This window comes from Polypterus senegalus, chromosome 1 (genome assembly GCF_016835505.1).
Source record: "Polypterus senegalus isolate Bchr_013 chromosome 1, ASM1683550v1, whole genome shotgun sequence".
NCBI classification, from domain to species: Eukaryota; Metazoa; Chordata; class Cladistia; order Polypteriformes; family Polypteridae; genus Polypterus; species Polypterus senegalus.
In genome coordinates, this window is record NC_053154.1 from 147,150,257 (window position 1) to 147,169,596 (window position 19,340).

Consider the following 19,340-nt stretch of genomic DNA (forward strand, 5'->3'; position numbering starts at 1 on the left):
TTTTTTTTTTGCAAGGGAGGCTTTTTGGCTTAAATTAAAACTATTTGCAGTTTGCAGAAAAACAATTTGAAAGAATTTATACACTGCTGTAAATATCCAAAATAATAAGTGGTGACATTTTAAAAAGCCTTAAATACTACTAATATCAGAGTGCCTTTTAAAATATGGGTGTCTGAACACCCTAAGCACAATTTCATTCCCCCCCACTGAGTCAAAATTCACAACCGTGTGTTAAACTGAAAGCAGACCCCACCCCCATTACAAAAATTAATTTCAAACCATGTACATAGAATATTAGCTGTTTATAGCCATATTTATAGTTTGGCTGAAACCTCTGCATGCTTGCTTGTCATATGCAAAACACAAAAAAAATAAATAAATAAACAAAACACTGAAGAAATGAAAGTGTAAAGGGTCTCTCGTGAAATGGGCTTTTGGATAGACAATTGCATTGAAATGGCCCCATGACAGAAATCAAGCGCATCATGCCAAGTTTAAATACATAAGTGTAATTAGTATCCACACTGACAGCATCAAATGCAAATTTTGTTCAGATTACAACTCTCATACATTTAAGCTATCTTGGTCCACTGATGTGTAGTGGAAGGGCTATGAATCAGAGTTAGCTCACCTTGCCAAGGATGTCAGGAAACCTGCATTGATTCCAGCAACCAGTGTACCATTAGAGAGACTGTTCACTGCCAGTGGGTACACTCTTTCCCCTAACATGTCACAGATTAAAGAAGCAAACAGGACGACATTTTAACTTTCAAATTACAATAGTGGAAATTGAATACAATAAGGACATTAGGTCAGAAACAATTTATTTCTTTATGAGGAGATTTAAATAATTGCTGTCCATTTTGATTTATATCAGTGATATTTTAATATTACAGCTACATATATGAGTGGTTTATGCAGGCGTTTTGATAATATTAAATGTCAAGTGTGCACTTGTGGTTACTTCAAACTGGACATATATGCTGTTCATGTAATTTGTGGTTTACTTACACCTATGTATATATCCCTTCAGGGTTAATAAAGTGTTATAGCATCTTGCATTAAAAAAACTTGTTCAAAATATCCAAGACAGCAAGTTTTTGTTTTTTAAAAAGTTTATGTTCTCTTTCAATACAACATACAGTCAAATGATTTTAAGGTGTATTAGTGTTTTTATTTTTTAATTACCACATTTAAAAAACAAGGCAATATCGAAAACCCTGAACATTTCTGTTACTATAATTGTGATGTGAGATATTGGTATTTCTCATCCCTTTATTCAAAAGATGAACATGCATTTATGTTCCTGGATTATTTGATAAAACACATGCAATTATAACATGAGACACAGCTTTTCCATTTAACATGTCACCATCTACTGGGGTATGTTTTGACTGATAAATGTTGGTACAACTTTAAAATCCATCCAAAACTTTCTTTTTCAGATATTCTGATGTGAAATCAAAAGACTGCTGACTGGCAACGGCATAATACACAAGGAGGGAAAATAAAAAAACAGCTTCTCTGTGCTAGAGAAAGTGCTTATGGTTTTTAAAATTAAGCAAGGAATCAACTGACTCAAACAGTGTCAACTAGAGACCCAAACATCAAATATTTGACCATTTGATGGTTGATTGTTTTTTCCAATTAATTGGGAGTTTTAATCAAACACGATATTTATACATTTTACCACACAGAAGACTAATTCCTTAAACAGGGTTTTCCTTCATAGCAAAGGTACAATTGTTCTTTAAAATGACCTAAAAATGCACTAACACATCATTTCATTCTGCACTGTCTGAAAAGGATCATGTTCCACTAGAGCAGTGGTTCTCAAACTGTGGGGCGAACCCCCCTAGGGGGGCGCGAAGTAACAAAAAGGGGGGCGCGAAGATGTGAAAAAAAGAAAACAAGAATTAAAAATATGAAAAACAAATTAACTTAAACTACATTCTGATACTAGAACAATAAATATAGAACTAGATAAATGTCGATAAAAGTTAAGTAGGTATTATAAAATATGCATCTATATTTCAAAAAAATGTTAGGCGCGATTAAAACTGTTATGAAAACTTGGGTTGTAAATACTTAAAGGTTGAGAAACGCTGCACTAGAGCAACTTATTAGAAAGTGACATTAAGAGTGCTGCTGGATTATGCCCAAATATGAGTGAGAGAGAAATCACCATTATTCCACTAGGGTTTCTTTTCTGGTGCTCCCACACTAAGTAAGCTCATTTTTACACATCTTGCAAAAGGTGAATCACTTTTCTAGGGTACCATCATATAGTCTCTAAATACAAGGAGAATGATTCCAAATATATTGTACCCATTGTTGTATTTTTTAGATTTATAAAAAGGTCATACTCTTGATTTTTAAAGTCCATAAAGTGTACAGTTATATTTGATATACACTTCACTGATGTATAGAATTCTTTAAGATCCACAAGATGACATGTAACGAGTCACAAGTTGATGGCCTTGGTATAAATATCTGGCAAAGGGTGAATTTGCAACTCTGCTCAAAATAAAGACAGCAAGAGGGTTTAATAGACTGTCTCTTTAGTTAGTCTATGGATTGAATCATTTTACTTTGGTGCAATAAAGAACGATAAAGTTACAAACTGGCAAGTGTATTTAGCAGATTAACAGACTGCATTTACCAAAGTTGTTTTATAATGCTGCTCTGGAACACCATTCCTGTTTTACATGGTGAACAACCAATCATTTTGTCATTTTTTCTGATAAAATACTCCCATACAGAGAAGTATTTTGAACACTATTTGGAGGGACAATCCTCCGTAGAACATGGTGCAGCTGTTGTCATGATTACCTTCCTCAGAAACTTTACAAAGCATCGTAGCATGCCTGGTACACAACTGTTACAGGATTAAAACCCCCCTATTGATTAGCTGATTATACTGAATAATCATGGCAGCCAAACATGAAGCTGTTCAAATCTACACTTATGAGTCCTCAGTGGTATGATGAGTATTTATTTCTGTCTGCCACAAGCCAGATTTACTGTGTTCTAAAATGAGACGACTGCATGCTCCTGAAAATCCTCTATAAAATAATTAACCTGAAATACTTGCATCTCATTTAATGATCTACTACCTTTGGTCAGCATCAAAAAAGTACTTTTTAAACAATAGTGCTAATATCAATATGATCCATAACAAGTACTGTCATATTGCAAAATTGTTAAAAGCCTACTTGTGTCAGTGAACTGATTTTTTTTTTTACCACCAACAAAAGCAAACACCTTAGTGCAATGGTGCCACATGAAAGCTTCTATGTACTAACACTTAAGGAGCTGTGAAAATGAGTTTGCAAGATAACATTTAAAAGAAACCAGGCTTAACAGTCAGCTAGAGAGCAATGTCCTAATTTCAGAATTGATCAAATTTCAAAACATTCTTCAAACACAAACTTTCCAACAACATTTTGCATGTCTGAAAAACTATCAAAATAGCTAAATGCTAATATGCATCACAACTCATGTGTCTTGTGATTGATCTGAACCACTGACAGCATGCCAGACAATAATGATGTTGTGAAACTCTGCAATGGTGACATGTAATGCTACTGTTTTATTCAAACATAAGTCATGGGCAGAGATTGTAAAAGATAAATAATAAAGATAACAGATCTTAAGCTAAAACGATGCTGGGATAAATGGAGATAATGATCACTTTTATTCACAATATTCTTGATTTGGCAATTTACATGTAAATCCCTGATATCACAAAGGAGCTAATATGAACTGAGGCAGTGAAGCTGGCTCTATATGCTGGCAGTTTCATGTTACTCAAGCAGCTTCCATAAAAGTATACTGAAAAAATGTGTGACTAATATTAAAAATTGAACACAGGTAAAGTCAGTTATAATTAAATATCTAGTCACAAGTCAAACAATTCATTGTGATATTTCCAGTATGAAGACATTAAGAAAACAAGATCTAATGAAAACTAAGAAAAAATTAGACTGAAATTAATAAAAAATAAAAACTAAGATTCAAAAGGTAAACACAAAGCTAAAGACAGTTTAAAGCATAGTCAATGTTTTAAAAAGAACAATCGATATTTAAACTTCCTAGTTCAAACATAAGAATAGATATATTTAATACAATTTTCAGATTCCTACTGAATCTTCTTGAAAATTCCATGAGTTCAAATTCATTTAGCATAAAGAATTGAAACTGGGTATTTCACCTAATCATTTTTTAAATACAAACCAATATGGGGCCAGTTCGGTTAGGGTATTTGTGGGTAGTAATATGACCGAATTACAAAAACAAAAAATCTACATTTCACAATGACGGCTGTGCAATGTTAGTTTTATAAACATTAATTAAAAAAAAAAAAAAGTTACATAAAAACACTACACCATAATGGACTGCTGTACATTTCATTCATACCATGGCTAGTCACTGTGATCCTAGTAGAACAAATCAAATTAAAAGGCATAAAGCAACATACTGTAATAGAAGGGTTCAATTACATGACATCATGAGTCAGCATAAATATTTATCAAAATAAACATTTTAGGCCAGACATTCTCCTGGGGAAACTTCTACCTAAAGTTGTGGAGTCAGAAGCCGAGGAGAAATGTGCTTGAATGTAGTATATATTTACAGAGCTCTTGCTCAAACCAGGATAGTTTAGCAATTTCTATTAATTAAAAGGTTCTCTGTACAGACTAAGAAGAAAATGAGAAAAATGTAATGCTGACAATAGAGGCAAATTATTCTAAACTGAGGGGAAAAAATATGTCCACTGCTACCCACCAGAAGGAAACACTTTCTATATAAAATGTGAAGCCAAAACAAACATTACCTTTCTAATATTCAACCTATACACGCATATAAAATGGCCATTGTGATAAAAACTAACCAAGAACCACACAAATAGCGTCTATGTTACACATTAGTCTTGCAGCACATCAACACTGGTGCGGTTACAGAAAACATTATTTTAGTGTGCTCCAACTCCAAGATATGCCACTTTCACACATTTACTACAACCTTTTTTACAGTTGTACTTAATTAAACTAAACACCAAGTCAACTAGTATTCACAGGAGAGCTCATGTGAACACTGTGGTACACAGACAGCCATAGCATCAAATGTAGCAATAGGCAGCACATCCAATATATAACAAATCAAATTCAGAGATCACCACACTAAAACTGCCCAAGATGCACAGCTCTAGAAAAATAAAGAAATATATTGTCATATATCAGGAGAAAGACTTGGCTGTACCATCTCACATGGTGTTCACCAATTACAAATGACATAGATGAATTTTTCCAATAGGAAGATCACAAAATCCCAACATTTGACATTGTGCACAGAACCCAAGCACAGACATGTGTGTGCTTCCCTGCCATCTTCTCAAGTATGATTTGGTGTATATAGAGTTAAGTATGAAAGTGCCCATCAGGCATGAATAAGGGTAAACAAATTTGCTTTTACACTTACTTTCGTATACAAGATAAGCCAGTTAAGTGAGGCGAATAGTAGTGGATGACTAATTTAAGCCTGAGTAGCACAAATGTCTAACCTTCTTATAGATGTCAAAGTTTGTTTATAGTCACTCTTATTTACAAGGAATCAAACAATAACTCCAAATCAAAAGCGGTAAAGACTTATACTATTTTACACAAATGAAATATCTTTAGAAGCCAGTGCAGGTCCTTTTTCACTCAAATTCAACCTACTTTCATAAAGCAGTGTGAAACAAATAATTCACACAGCTTGGCATCCAAACTTAAAAACATGAGCATCAATAGTAAACAGAGATTTTCACCTTGGTATGATTTTTCTAATTTTTCTTTTACACAACAAGCTTTTATATTTCCAATCTGCTGAGGGCCAACAGATTGTAAAGGTATGGGTTCAATCCATGGACTAGTGCTGGAAGTTAAATGTGAACTACACTGTGGCTGTAGTTCAGTCCATTTACAGTGCTGTAATACAAGTAGGTATCATGTGGACAGCATCTTGAAACGGTCATGCTACAAACATCCGAGACCACAACTTTCTTTTTCTCTTCCCCTTGAGACTTATAGTTTCAAAGGTTGGTAACTATGTCTCTGTGCCTTAGTTAACAAGCTGCAAGTCAATCAATAGGTTCATCTTCAATGAAATCAATGTATGATGATGCTGCTGCTGTTTTAGGATTCAACATCATACTCCACCAAAATTACATCCCCAATAAGGTGTGCCTGCATTTCCGGCACTTGAATGAACACACCATTTACTATTAGTGCCGCTAATAAAAATGAAGTACATGCTCCAGACTTGGGGCTAAAATTTGGTGAAGCTGGACTAGCTTAATCTGGAATAATGAACACCATAACCAAGGCACTAAATAATACAGCTTTTATTATTCTTTGTTGGAAATTTGTCAAGTATTCAAAATAACTAATACTTTTTAATACCAGAAAGTCAAAATGAAAGCCCATACTCTTATTTTTTTCATACAGTATAAACTATTGTCCCCCCACCCCCACTAAAAAAGTGCACAGTAACTATAAAAGACGTTCTCCTGCCAATAAAGTTTGACATTGAATTGTACAGAGTATTCCATTTTCTGCATTTTACAACAGAAACCTTCAACACACAGGCCTCGCCATATGTATCACTTCTAATTTAATGTAATAAAAAGCATAAACCTCCTATACGCAACATAAAAACAACGGTGGCCGGGGGCAAGTGTATATCTCGGTAGCACTGGGTGTAAGGAAGGACGGTGCCAGCTCTGAATATTCACGCACACTAATCCTCCCCAACCTGCTCTTTGGGGATGAAAGGAAGTTAACGCTGGCACACGGAGGACACATGCACACAAGCAAGGGGAGAACCTGCAAAACTTACACCGGGCGCTAGAAACGTCAAGCACCCGCGTTAAATGCATTATCACAGAAGTATAAAGCAGTTAAACGGTCGAATGAGTACAGCATTTACCATTCAGTATTCTGTTGTAATACTGCAATAATTTCTGATACAGACCGTCAAAACATTTAGTTTTTAAATCGAGAAAAAAAAAATCACATCGCTGCCTTCAAAAGTTATTTACTTAAGAAGGTCTATGACTAGTACTAACGCAAACGTAAATAGTAATAAAGAAAAATAATAATGCCGACGGGTGGAGAGAAAAAGCACCCTTTTAAATTACTCTATTTTCCTAACTCAAATGTGTAAAATACACGGCATAATTGAGGCCTTTTCTTCTAGGCCTCTTCTACTCTCCCCCTTTGTTTATTTTATCACGACTACATCCCTGACGAAACGCAAACTTTACAGGGGCCCATTAATTGTCCGTTTTCGAGCGTTTCACTTACAAGTAATTCTGAAAAATCATCCGACTCATCTTTATACAACTACAGTTTAAAACACACGCGCACACATGTTTTTGGCCACCAATACGTAGAAAGAAAATAAAGGCCTGGCTGCTAGCGAGCAATCCCCGAAATAAATTGATCGGCTATAGCCATGAAAACAAGAGCCTAATCCGGACCCTTTCGCTCAGACACCCGAGAGATGAGCAATATTATTAATTTACTTTCATTTTAACTTGCGACAAATAATTCAAAGAAATTTGTTCTCTAAAGTGTCATTCAGAGTTCAAATTTTTACCTTAACGCCGGGGCCGAAATACACAAGAAAAGAGAATTCCAGTTAAGATTAATAACAGGTAGCCAGTTAACCGTAATGGCTTCTCCCCGCTGTCTACGTTGTAAGGCTACGATGCATTTCACAGCACAGAACAGAACCGTGATATTCAATTAAATTCCGAGTCACAGTTCCAAAATACCTCTGTCACATGCTCTACTTCAGACATGTATTACTTTTAGAAGAGCTTTGTCGATCACTTCATTTCTTAACACTTTTATCAATTGGTGGTGGTGGGGGTCGTGTTCATAACTGATTAATGCTGCAGTTGTCGTTTTAAAAAGTTCAACTGTAATAGCGATTGTTCAGTGACTCCGTTGACAGCCTTTTTGAAATCCCACAAAACAAGACAAAAGGCAACTGATTCGATCTGCCAATACCAACATAAGATATTTCAGAACTCGAATCCTGCCACCAAACATCTATGAACAAATCTACCAAGCAGACTGGCTTATTTATCCCGTATCCGTACAAACACAAAACGTCTGCTTCCCCCTTACACAAAATGTTTTGTCCTCTGAACCGTCTGCTCATTGCTTGCATCATAAAAACAGGAAGGCAGTAACAGATTTCATGAGATGACAATTGGAATCCATATTTTTCGCGAAACTGTAAACCGACCCCCCCCCTCACCCGACGACAGCAAACAGGAACATTTATTTACACAATTGTTTACAATGGCAGTGAAGGCACAACAGTTTTTTATTCTTTTTCTCAGTTATTTTATTACCTATTTGTTCCAGTGTTGTAGTTGTTCTAACAGACTGTTCAGCAGCTTCACTCTCTCTCAGCTCTTACCTTCAATGATCAGCTGAGCGACCTCGGACTTCAGTATACCTCCGCTGGAAAGACTGCGCTCCCCCCTCCGAGGACTACTTTTCTTTAAAATGAGATAATGAAATTATTTATAAAATTAAACATCGTATTCCTGCAATTAAACACATTCTTTACGTCGACACACTACTTAATATTGTATGTGTTGGGTTTGTAGTGTTGTGTCTGATTGTATTAGCCAAAGATTTGATTTCTGCAGTAAATCGCTCCGCGATGTCATGACCTTTTAATCTTAACAACTGTTTCCTATGTCATTTAATTTTTTGGCGTGTGTGGCGGTTGGTTTTTTATTGAAAAAATAATAATGAGAGTCTTCGTATTCAAGCTTATCTAAAAGATAAAAAATATAATTTTTAAGCATAACAAATAAGTCCCTTCTTCGGTAGGTTGCCGTGGTAACAGTACAGCGTCAAAAATGGCGTCCTTGCTGAGCGAAACGTTGTTTGATGTGAGTGGTCAAGCACCATCACCAAGCAAAGATTTTTACCAGTTAATCGTTACCAAAACTGATGTAAGTAACTAGACTAATTATCTCAGTTATTTATTTTTTTAATTCAAATGAAATATCTAAAAGCGACATTAGTTTTTTTTTTTTAGTTTTTAGTTCTTTATGTGCAGAACTGTTGAACCCACGATTACATTAACATTCTAATTAAGCAAGATAGATCAATAGTCGTGCTGTTTCATGCTAATATATACTGGGTCGATTTGATCAGTATCAAGGTATATAATTACATAGATTCATGCTAAACAATTTTATATGTCAGTCTACTAAGTTGAGAAAAATGGCTGACAATAAATGGCTCTCTGTACTTTCGTTATCTAGTGAATGGTTAGATTTGTACTTTTCGTCTTTGACTGGAACACACTGACCCATTTTAATTTGCATATCACGCTGAACTTTAATTGTACATTAACTAAACAAGGTGTCTTTAGTTAAGATGTTTTATTCCTAAAGTAATTCTCTGTTACATGATGTGGTTATGGTTGGCCTTTGGCCCCTTCAAGCATACACTGGAAGAAAGTAATGAAAATGGATTAGTTTACAAATGTAAAATGCAAGTGTTGACTAACCTCACCAATATGCACACACACAAGTTTTCAAGTTTTTGAATATTACTATCCTATTTTTGTATTACATAGATCATCTGGAGGTGGTGGAAAATCTCCCTTAGAAGTGAACATCGAGATGGGAAGCCAGGGGAACTTATTGAATCTCATCAAGACTTTTTGGATGATGATACTGTCCTGTGTATGTGTTTTTATTTTTATTATTATGACTTCTTCCTTTTCGTCTGGCACTTTTTTATTCATATGTTTTCATACATTTTGTCATATATACCCTTAATTTGGCTATGTATTCAGGTACTTTGATTCAGAAGCACACAATATACATCCTAAGTCTGTTCAATAATGTATTTTGCTGACAGCTGTACTATCTATAAATTGTTATTAATCCTATTAATTACTATATAACTCTTTCATTTTAGTAATGCATGCATAGTTATTTTTATGTCATCAGTTCTCAAATTTCATAAATGTGTAATCCTTTGGTTTACATTACACTATCCAAACTGGTCATCCTACATTAGCTAAGGAACTGCTAAAACCTTGTTTAATTCTCTTAAAAATATACATTTGTCTTTTGTACTCTGTAAACATCTGATTACCCAAACAAATTGAACAATCTCTGGCTTTGGTTTCCATACATCCAGTGTAGATAGTGTGATGAACTGTTAGCTAGAGTTTGCTGGCATGGCTAGTGTGATTTGCAGAGTTATTGTTTAGGAAGACATTAGCATCCCAGAGTTTTAATTCTTAGGGAACTACAATCTCAGAAAGATGAAAATGGCAGGCCGTGTATTGATTTTGTACACTCACTGCTGAAAATACACATGTTCTTCATAATATATAGGAATTGGCTAGAGAGCTTTCAAAAAGTATTGTATTTATTGAGAACCCTGTAATGGAACTTGTTGTTTAAATGTGACACATTATATCTGAACTATTTACTTACCTTAGTAACCATCACAGCACATTATTCACATATGGTGTGCCTGATACCTCCACATATGTGTGTGGTGATTTTCCTTTTGTGTTTTCTAGTTTTCCTCCACATCATAAAGACATGTTAGGTTAACTGTCATTTCTAAACTGACCTGGCATGAGTATGAGTATGTGTGTGTGTGAGCATGCCTATTGATAGACTGGCATCCCATTAAGGGTAATTTCCTACTTGTGCCCAGTGCTGCCATACTGGCAGTCCATGATGTTGTATTGCATAAGTTGCAAAATGGATGTGTGGATAACTGAGCCACGGTTATTACTTACCTAATCATTACCCTTCTTTACTGCTGTCTTAAAAAGTAAATTATTGCATTAAATACACATTAGTATGTATACAAAATCACCATTTATACTATAGGATGTTACAGATCAGATTATATTTTAAAAACAGCTTTTTTTTAATTTATTATCTTTTAATTATGCTTATAAGGGCATCATTGTCATGTGTTGATAATAAAGTGAAATTCTCACGTAGATTACATGTACAAATGAATATGCACATTGCCAATCTCTGGCACCAAGATCAAGTATCAACTACCTTACTTCTCTTCGCCTTTACCTCTATGCGTTTTTCTTCTTTTCCTCATTTTAGCATTCAATCCTGATCTATGAAGCATAAAGATGTCTGCTCAGTTTCTGAATAGTTACTCCTTCATCCGGTAATCCTGGTGCTTTTAATGCCTCACCCATGCCACACACAGGGGGTGAACATTTTTCTTGCAGACTGAGGTACCAAAAATGAAGTAATACACCAAATGAAAATAAATCATTGGCATGCATTTTTGATGGAGCTATCAGTAATGTAATGTCTGTAAGCAGGCATATAATTGATAGAAGAAAACCTCAGAAAAGTCATCCTTCATAATTCAGTGGTAAACGAGTGGACATTAAAAGAATGCTGGCAAAGAGAGCTGCTTGAATTGTCACAACAATTACTGGGCTGCTCTCTCTCCTGAAATAATCTCCCTTATACAAGATTTTTAGCCATTTTCTTAGTACTACTATGTAGAATTTAAGTGCATCTCCTTTTTCTCTGCTGCAGTGCAGATTGTGTATGTGACCACTCTATACAAACACTTTTCCTTCCACATGAGGATGTCACACTATAAGAACCTTGCCAGCAGTTTGTCAGGCTTCGTTTTCCAACTAAGATAATAACTGGAACAAATTTAATTGTCAGACTTTAGAAAATTTTCATATATATTCAGTTGTTGAACTCTTATTCGTGCTTTTGTCATTTTTGAAGATTACAGCTGAAAAATTTAAGATCAACATCCCTTTGATGCAAGCTGGTATTACACAGTTCTTTTTTAGAACAGTAACCTTGAGTTGAAAGCTGGCTTAGATTCCACAAAGTCAATCACTACAGTGTTATGCTTATTAGCCTTGGCTCAAACATTTCAGATATTACTACCAAAAGGATCTGCTAAATGTTCAAAGTCAATTAATCCAAAATCTATTAATATAGAATGATTGTTTTGTAAAATTTATAGTTCTGTGTAATATTAAAACTGATTGGTTATATAGTAGCACTGTAGTGTTGTTAATCCCTTTACCTGGAGTCAAAGAAGTCTCCAAAGTGTACAATTCGCTGCCAGATAAATTCAACATGGTTGATTTCATACCCAGCAATGCTTTGTTGCCGAATTGTATAGATGTATTCTTTCTATATTTTACAAGCTTTAATATCCATTATATTGCAACAGAAAATAACAACAACCATGTATTATTACAGACGTTGTCTGGTATGTTTGGTTTGAAATAATTGTTTAACATAATACATTGACAGACAGGAATGTTATTTAGCATATCAAGAACTGAAAAATATATAAGTAAGTGCTGCCTTTTGGAGTTGTATTTTGTCACAGATTTCCGTAAACCAATCTCCTAACACTATACCATGAAATACATTATTTAATATATCCACCTTAAATTTATCAACAGAAGCCGAGCACTGAAAAAAAGCCTTATTGAATTATACAAATACTTAGTTCTATAATTATTTGCGTGTCACTAAAATGTAAAAAAACAAAAAGGGTATCTCATCAAACTTTAGTTTTAGTGCGGGCTTAATCAGTACCCTGTCTGCTGCACATTAAATGATATGTAAGGTTTAGACTTTTTGTCCACCCTTAAATTGATTAGGATGGACAAACCTAGAAAGATATATTAAAAATATTGAAGTACATTATGACTAAGATTGTAGTTTTTTTTTTGTTTGTTCATAGCTACTGTAGAGGCAGAAAGTATATGTCAGAACTGTCAGAAATTTTACTTACCACTTCCATGATTGTGGTCAATGCAGTGTTAAAGCCCCAATGACTTTGGGAAATGTATTGTTATTTATACATTTATTTGGGTGTGCTGATGGATTATTTGAACTGTCAACCTCTGATGTCTGTTTCAGTCCAGGTAAACCTAGTGTTTGGAAAAAATATTGTTGACTATGTGCAAAACCTCTGCCAAGGAAACTTTGACTACCTAGAGCGTCTACCAGATCCCTTGCTGCTCCATATCATTTCATTCTTAGACCTGGAAGATCTGGCTCGACTGTCTCAGACCTCACATAAATTTGAAAAGGTAAGTTATTATTTGTGGGAAGAAAGGATTATGGTGTAGCAGTGAATAGACCATGGCTCGATTTCCAACTGGAAAGAGTTTATTTAAACTCTCCAAGAAATTTTTATAAGCAGCAATGTTTCTGCATCAAGGGTAGGTGGGTGGGACTCTGTCACCCAATTCCCCCCATCCACCCAGCATTTGGCAATGTAATGCAAAAATTAAATTTGTAGTAACATCAGTAAGTTATTCTATTGTTAAAATGTTTATAGCAAATTCAATTTGGTTATCATAATCTAATTTTTCCCATTTTTCATTATATATTCAATGCAATTTCTTATCTAGAAAAATATTTATTTCTGGAGTATGTGAAATTTTCTTTATACCTGGCTCCACTAACCCGTTCCTACTCTGTTCTTGGCATACATTTGCTCACATGTGCAAACATGCAGCCTGGACTTCTGTTCCACCTTAGGGCTTGAAGACTTAAGCTTAAGCAGCCCAATGACTGACTTTCTTTTGAAACAATTAAGTAGATGTGAACTTACACATCTTCTTTTTTATTGTGGACATCCTCCTTATCATGGATTACATCGATTATTTATCTACAATACAATCTGTGACTAGGTCTGACTTTGTCTTTGGCATGTACCCTCCAGAAGTTTGTTTTTTCTCCAGGGATGCTGCTGTCTTGAGAATTTGTTTTCCTTGCCTCTGTTGTCAACTGGCCAGAGTTCAACAATTAATTAATGGGTAGATACTGATGGGCTCCATTTATCTTAATCAGGTTCATGCTATTTTGTTTTACTATCTGTTTAAATAAATGTGTATCTTAATGTGTACTCATTACATAATTAGTCAGTCAGTCAGTCAGTCATTTTCCAACCCGCTATATCCTAACACAGGGTCACAGGGATTAGTAATTGATTAGTAATTGATAAAGTTTGCATTTTCATTTACTTAAGAACCAGTAATACCACTCTGTGCCTGCACTCTGGGAAGAGCACTACACAAAAAATAAACTGAATTTATTACTTTGTCCGTTGAAGAAAAATGTAAAGTTTATAAGTATTCATTTGCATTTCTGTTTTCAGTGTGGAGTATTTGCCAGCTATTTTATAGTAATGCTGCTGCTCCTCAAATCTACCACAGATCCTTCCGTATAGCTCCAAAGACTTTTACTTACTTGCGTTCACTGCCTGCATATTCACACCACTGTCTCCACTTCACACTGTTGTGGTCAGTGACAATACTTTCATCATTGACTCTCCCCATCTCTAAAAAAACAATCCAAACCAGGACCCCTGTTGAAACTCGCTGTGGCCAATGGGTTTGACAAGAGGAGCAAGACACTTAAGCATTGAAAGAACAGGACCTAATCATCTCTCTCTCTCTCTCTCTCTCTCTCTCGCAAACCCACACACGGTTATTTGCATGGCTTGTGGTTTAATTAGAGTCTTTATTCTCAAAACACCAGTGGCTATAAATGATTGGTTCTTGCCTTGTTGCTCATTGCTGCAATAATTGAGTGAGGCTTCTTTCAAACTTGACCACTAGTCTGTGGTCTTAGAAAATGAATTTAAATGTTTACCCTTCAGAAAATGAGGGCAGTGTAAGTTCAGATTTTAGTGCTATATTGTTTTTTTTTGTAAACACACAAAGAAACAATGTCTTTGCAATTGAAAGATGCTAGTTTCTAAATAAAACATCACCATCAGTAAAAAACCTTTAGCTGTTGTGCTTTGGTAGAGACGTGTTTTAAATATCTACAGCTCCACAAGAAATTAAATAGTAGATTCATAATTGTTGTTGTTGTTGTATGTAGTTCAGATCTGAGGCATAAATTAGAATTTTATACTGAATTCCCGTGCTGTCAGACAGATGGTAAACCTGAGATTCCAAGTCGGAAATTCTATGTGAGCACTCTACCAACTCGGAAATACAACTCGGACAGAGTTGACCAAATTGTACAAGTAGTGACATGACATTACCATTCACCTTAGTCAACTATTTAAAATAAAACATACAACCAGCCTGAAATTCCATGATGTTGGCAAATTGCATGTAGAGACAACTGATAAACCTTTTAATACAGAAATCGTGCTTTATTTATTTATTAATTTTTTTAAATGCTATTTATCTTTAAATGCTTTTTTTGGTAGACCAGGTAACAACTCAACAGCGAACTCTCATTTCTCTGAATACTCTGAAAGGTGACTCACATGACCACTTTGAAGTGATAGAGTGTTGTACCATGTTAGCCATAGATTGATATAGGAGAAAGCAGGGTGAAATGACACTTTTTATTGGCTAACTAAATAGATTACAACTGCAAGCTTTCAAGGCAGCTAAGACCCCTTCATCAGACAGTCTATTTAGTTAGTCAATAAAAGGTTTCATTTCACCCCACTTTGAAGTGGGAAAGCGAAACATTACAACTCGAAGCTCCAAATAGTCCGAGAGCATGCAAACACTGCATTAGACAAACATACAGTATGGCAACTTAATTTTGGTGTATGTTATGTTTCAGGTGAGCCTCAGTACTGGAAAAAATTAAAGTAAATCAAGTCTTGCCAAAAACTTACTAATAAGACATTTCAAACTTTAATCTTCTCTTCAGTTCAGGAGCCCAGAAATACCGGGCACAAGTTAGGAACCAATTTGCTATTTGGTTGCAAATCCATTGCAAGCAGTAACTGTATCGAGTGTTTTGACCTTTAGACTTCATCAACCTTTTAATTTGTTACATGTTGCCATGTGTCAATTACAAACAATGGGCATACAAACCTTGACCAGTGCAGGAAGACATAGGGTCCAGTGAGCAGATGCAGGCCTTAAGTTTTGTCATAGTTCCCAGATTGGGCGAAATGTTCCAGATTTGTACTCTGACTTCTCCTAATCTCATATATCATAAATGTATGGTTATAGTGTTCGATGGACCAAGTTTTTTTGATGAATAGATTGAATATTTTTGAAAATGCTTGTTTATACATGCAGTCATGGCCGAAATTATCAGCACCCCTGGGATTTTCCCAGAAAATGCACCATTTCTCCCAGAAAATTGTTGCAATTCCAAATGTTTTGGTGTATACATGTTTATTTCCTTTATGTGCATTGGAACGACACAAAAAAAAAACAGAGAAAAAAAAGCCAAATCTGACATTATTTCACACAAAACACAAAAACCGGGCTGGACAAAATTATTGGCACCCTCAACTTAATATTTGGTTGCTCGCCCTTTGGAAAAAAATAACTGAAATCAAGCACTTCCTATAACCATCAATAAGCTTGTTACACCTCTCAACTGAATTCCCGACCACTCTTCTTTTGCAAACCGCTCAAGGTCTCTCAAATTTGAAGTGCGCCTTCTCCCAGCAGCAATTTTAAGATCTCTCCATTAATGCTGGATGTAGATCCGGACTCATTTCTGGCCACTTCAGAAGTCTCCAGTGCAAGAGGCAGCAAAACATCCCAAAAACATCTTTAGGACCTCCACCATGTTTGACTGTAGGTACTGTGTTCTTTTCTTGGTAGGCCTCATTCCGTTTTCTGTAAACAGTAGAATGATGAGCATTACCAAAAAGCTCTACCTTGGTCTCATCTGTCCACAACACGTTCACCCAGAAGGATTTTGGCTTCCTCAAGTACATTTTGGCAAACTCCAGTCTGGCTTTTTTATGTTTCTGTGTTAGCAGTGGGGTCCTCCTGGCTCTCCTGCCATAGCGCTTCATTTCGTTCAGATGTCGACAGATAGTTCGAGCTGACACTGTTGCACCCTGAGTCTGCCGAACAGCTTGAATATGTTTTGAAGTTGATTGGGGCTGTTTATCTACCATTCGGACTATCCTCTGTTGCAGTCTTTTATCAATTTTTCTCTTCTGTCCACGTCCAGGGAGATTAGCTACAGTGCCATGTGTTGTGAACTTCTTGATTGCGCACAGTGGACAAAGGAACATGAAGATCTCTGGAGATGGACTTGTAGCCTTGAGATTGTTGATAATTTTCCACAATTTTTGTTCTAAAGTCCTCAGACAATACTCTGCTTGAAATAAAACGATTTACCCACAATTTTAAAAAGGTGCCAATAATTTTGTCCATCCCATTTTTGGAGTTCTGTGTGACATGATATCAGATTTTTTTTGTGTTCCAATGCACATAAAGGAAATAAACATGCGTATACCAAAACATTTGTAATTGCAACAATTTTCTGGGAGAAATGGTGCATTTTCTGGGAAAATTCCAGGGGTGCCGATAATTTCGGCCATGATTGTACATGAAACCATAACATCTGAACCTGTTAAATTTAAAAAGTGAGATATCAGTTGATCAAATCAAATGAATGTGTCTTTTTTGTGAATGTGAAAATTAACATAACATAACATAAACTAAACCAATCCCGTAAAAGCAAAATATTGGAACCTAGTTTATTTGAGGTTTTAACATGAATACTGAATTTGCCCAATACATGCAGTGCAGGACATAACAAACATGCAGACAAAGGCAGCTGAGAAAATGCATAACGAAAGACAAAGGACAATTTGAAAGAAAGACAATAGAAAAGTATAATTAACATAGGCTGGCAGCCCAGAAATCTTAAAAGCTAAGATACTGGCCGCTTCTATCAAAATTCCATCATCCTTCCCACTTGCCCACTAAATGTTACATTTCTATCCCAACCACATTCCCGCTTTGTCCTTTAAAAGACATTTGAATTGTGCACATACCCTAAGTAGATTTTTAAAATACTAGAAGCTGTAATGGAAAAAATATCCATATACAGGCAAATTTGTTTATGACTTGTAAAACAGGAGACATAAGCAAGAAAAACATTTGGGGTACCTTGAAGGCAAATCTATACTAATAAAAGGCAAAGCCCTCGCTGACTGACTGACTGACTGACTGACTGACTCACTCACTCACTCACTCACTCACTCACTCACTCATCACTAATTCGCCAACTTCCCGTGTAGGTGGAAGGCTGAAATTTGGCAGGCTCATTCCTTACAGCTTACTTACAAAAGTTAGGCAGGTTTCATTTCGAAATTCTACGCGTAACGGTCATAACTGGAACCTACTTTCATATACTGTATACAACCATAGCGGGCAGCTCGGTCGCCGTGTGAGGCAGAGTTGCGTCTTGCGTCTCACATCGTCACACCTCCCACGTAATTGAGTGCCTGCCCATATAAGGCCGTCCCTCAGCGGCAATCCAATAGAAACACTCTGCCACTATATATTCAGACAAAGATGAAACTTTTAAGTGTCGGGTCTTAGCTAACATTAAATAAAGCCGTGGACATCGCAAGATCACACAAGATAGCACAGGCGCAGCTCAGAAGCTTCGATGCATGTACTCCGAGTGGTTCACTTGAACTGACTATGAACGCAGTATGCAGAGAACAAGCAAGACCTCTAAAGAGCACAAAGACTTTTGATCACGTGAACGTGTGCAAAAAGTGGCGTCTCCTGCCCTGCAAAAATACTATTAAAGTCGAGCAGTCGGCACGCACGCATGCTGGCCTTTGAGACGCTGACTGCGCTTCTGCCTTAAGTCAAAGTGAGCACTTTTAATTTTGTCCTCCTTCCCCTGAGCTATAGCCCAGACAACTGCAAACACGGGATCCATTTTCTAGACCGCGGCAAACTAATATTAAGGCGCTTCGCACTTTCTTTTGCACATATACGATTATGAGGTCGCGAAAGACACGCACAGGAGTGGAAGACCAACAGTGCCATCCTGGCCGGTTAATGGCAGGGATGTCTCACCAGTCTACACGAGACCCACCACGACGGTCCCCAAAAGGCGCTCATATCGTCAGCGAAGACGTCTCTCTACACTATATAAAACAAAAAGGCAAGTTTCCTTTCTTTACACCTTTTTTCCTTTTATCCCAAACCAAAGCCTTTCTCTCTTAACACTGCAGAGGACAAACAACTAATTTCCTTTAATTGCTGGTAATGCCGGTAAGGCACTTTACCACAGGCAGAAATTTGGACGTTCACGTAGAAAATTTAATTTCTATACCACAGCCGTCGTGTAGCGCCTTTTAAAAGGGATCTACTACCGAGAGATGATCCATATACATTTTAGCTGCTGTTAGTACTACTTACCTGTTGTGTTACACCGTCTTTAAAATGTAGTTTACCCGCAACCACTCCAGTAGTGCTCAATGTATTTTTACTTCTTAAAACGTTAATGTTTT

General features: G+C 36.1%; 2 protein-coding genes across 14 annotated transcripts in view; one reads left to right on the plus strand and one right to left on the minus strand.

Moving 5' to 3' along the window:
- The window catches only part of trip12 (thyroid hormone receptor interactor 12), a 268,901-nt gene extending 260,388 nt beyond the window's left edge, over positions 1-8,513 (minus strand). For 12 of the 13 annotated variants that reach the window (XM_039760102.1, XM_039760094.1, XM_039760085.1 and 9 more), the window contains exon 1: positions 8,408-8,513. The gene's annotated coding sequence lies outside the window, so the exon portion shown is untranslated. The remainder of the gene's footprint in view (positions 1-8,407) is intronic. The other variant, XM_039760014.1, reaches the window with a different exon arrangement.
- Positions 8,514-8,861: 348 nt separating this feature from the next.
- fbxo36a (F-box protein 36a) overlaps positions 8,862-19,340 on the plus strand; it is a 52,004-nt gene continuing 41,525 nt past the window's right edge. Inside the window, exons 1-3 of the mRNA XM_039760114.1 lie at positions 8,862-9,022; positions 9,655-9,763; positions 12,986-13,158. Coding sequence (XP_039616048.1) covers positions 8,927-9,022; positions 9,655-9,763; positions 12,986-13,158 — 378 coding nt within the window. The 5' untranslated portion in view covers positions 8,862-8,926. The remainder of the gene's footprint in view (positions 9,023-9,654; positions 9,764-12,985; positions 13,159-19,340) is intronic.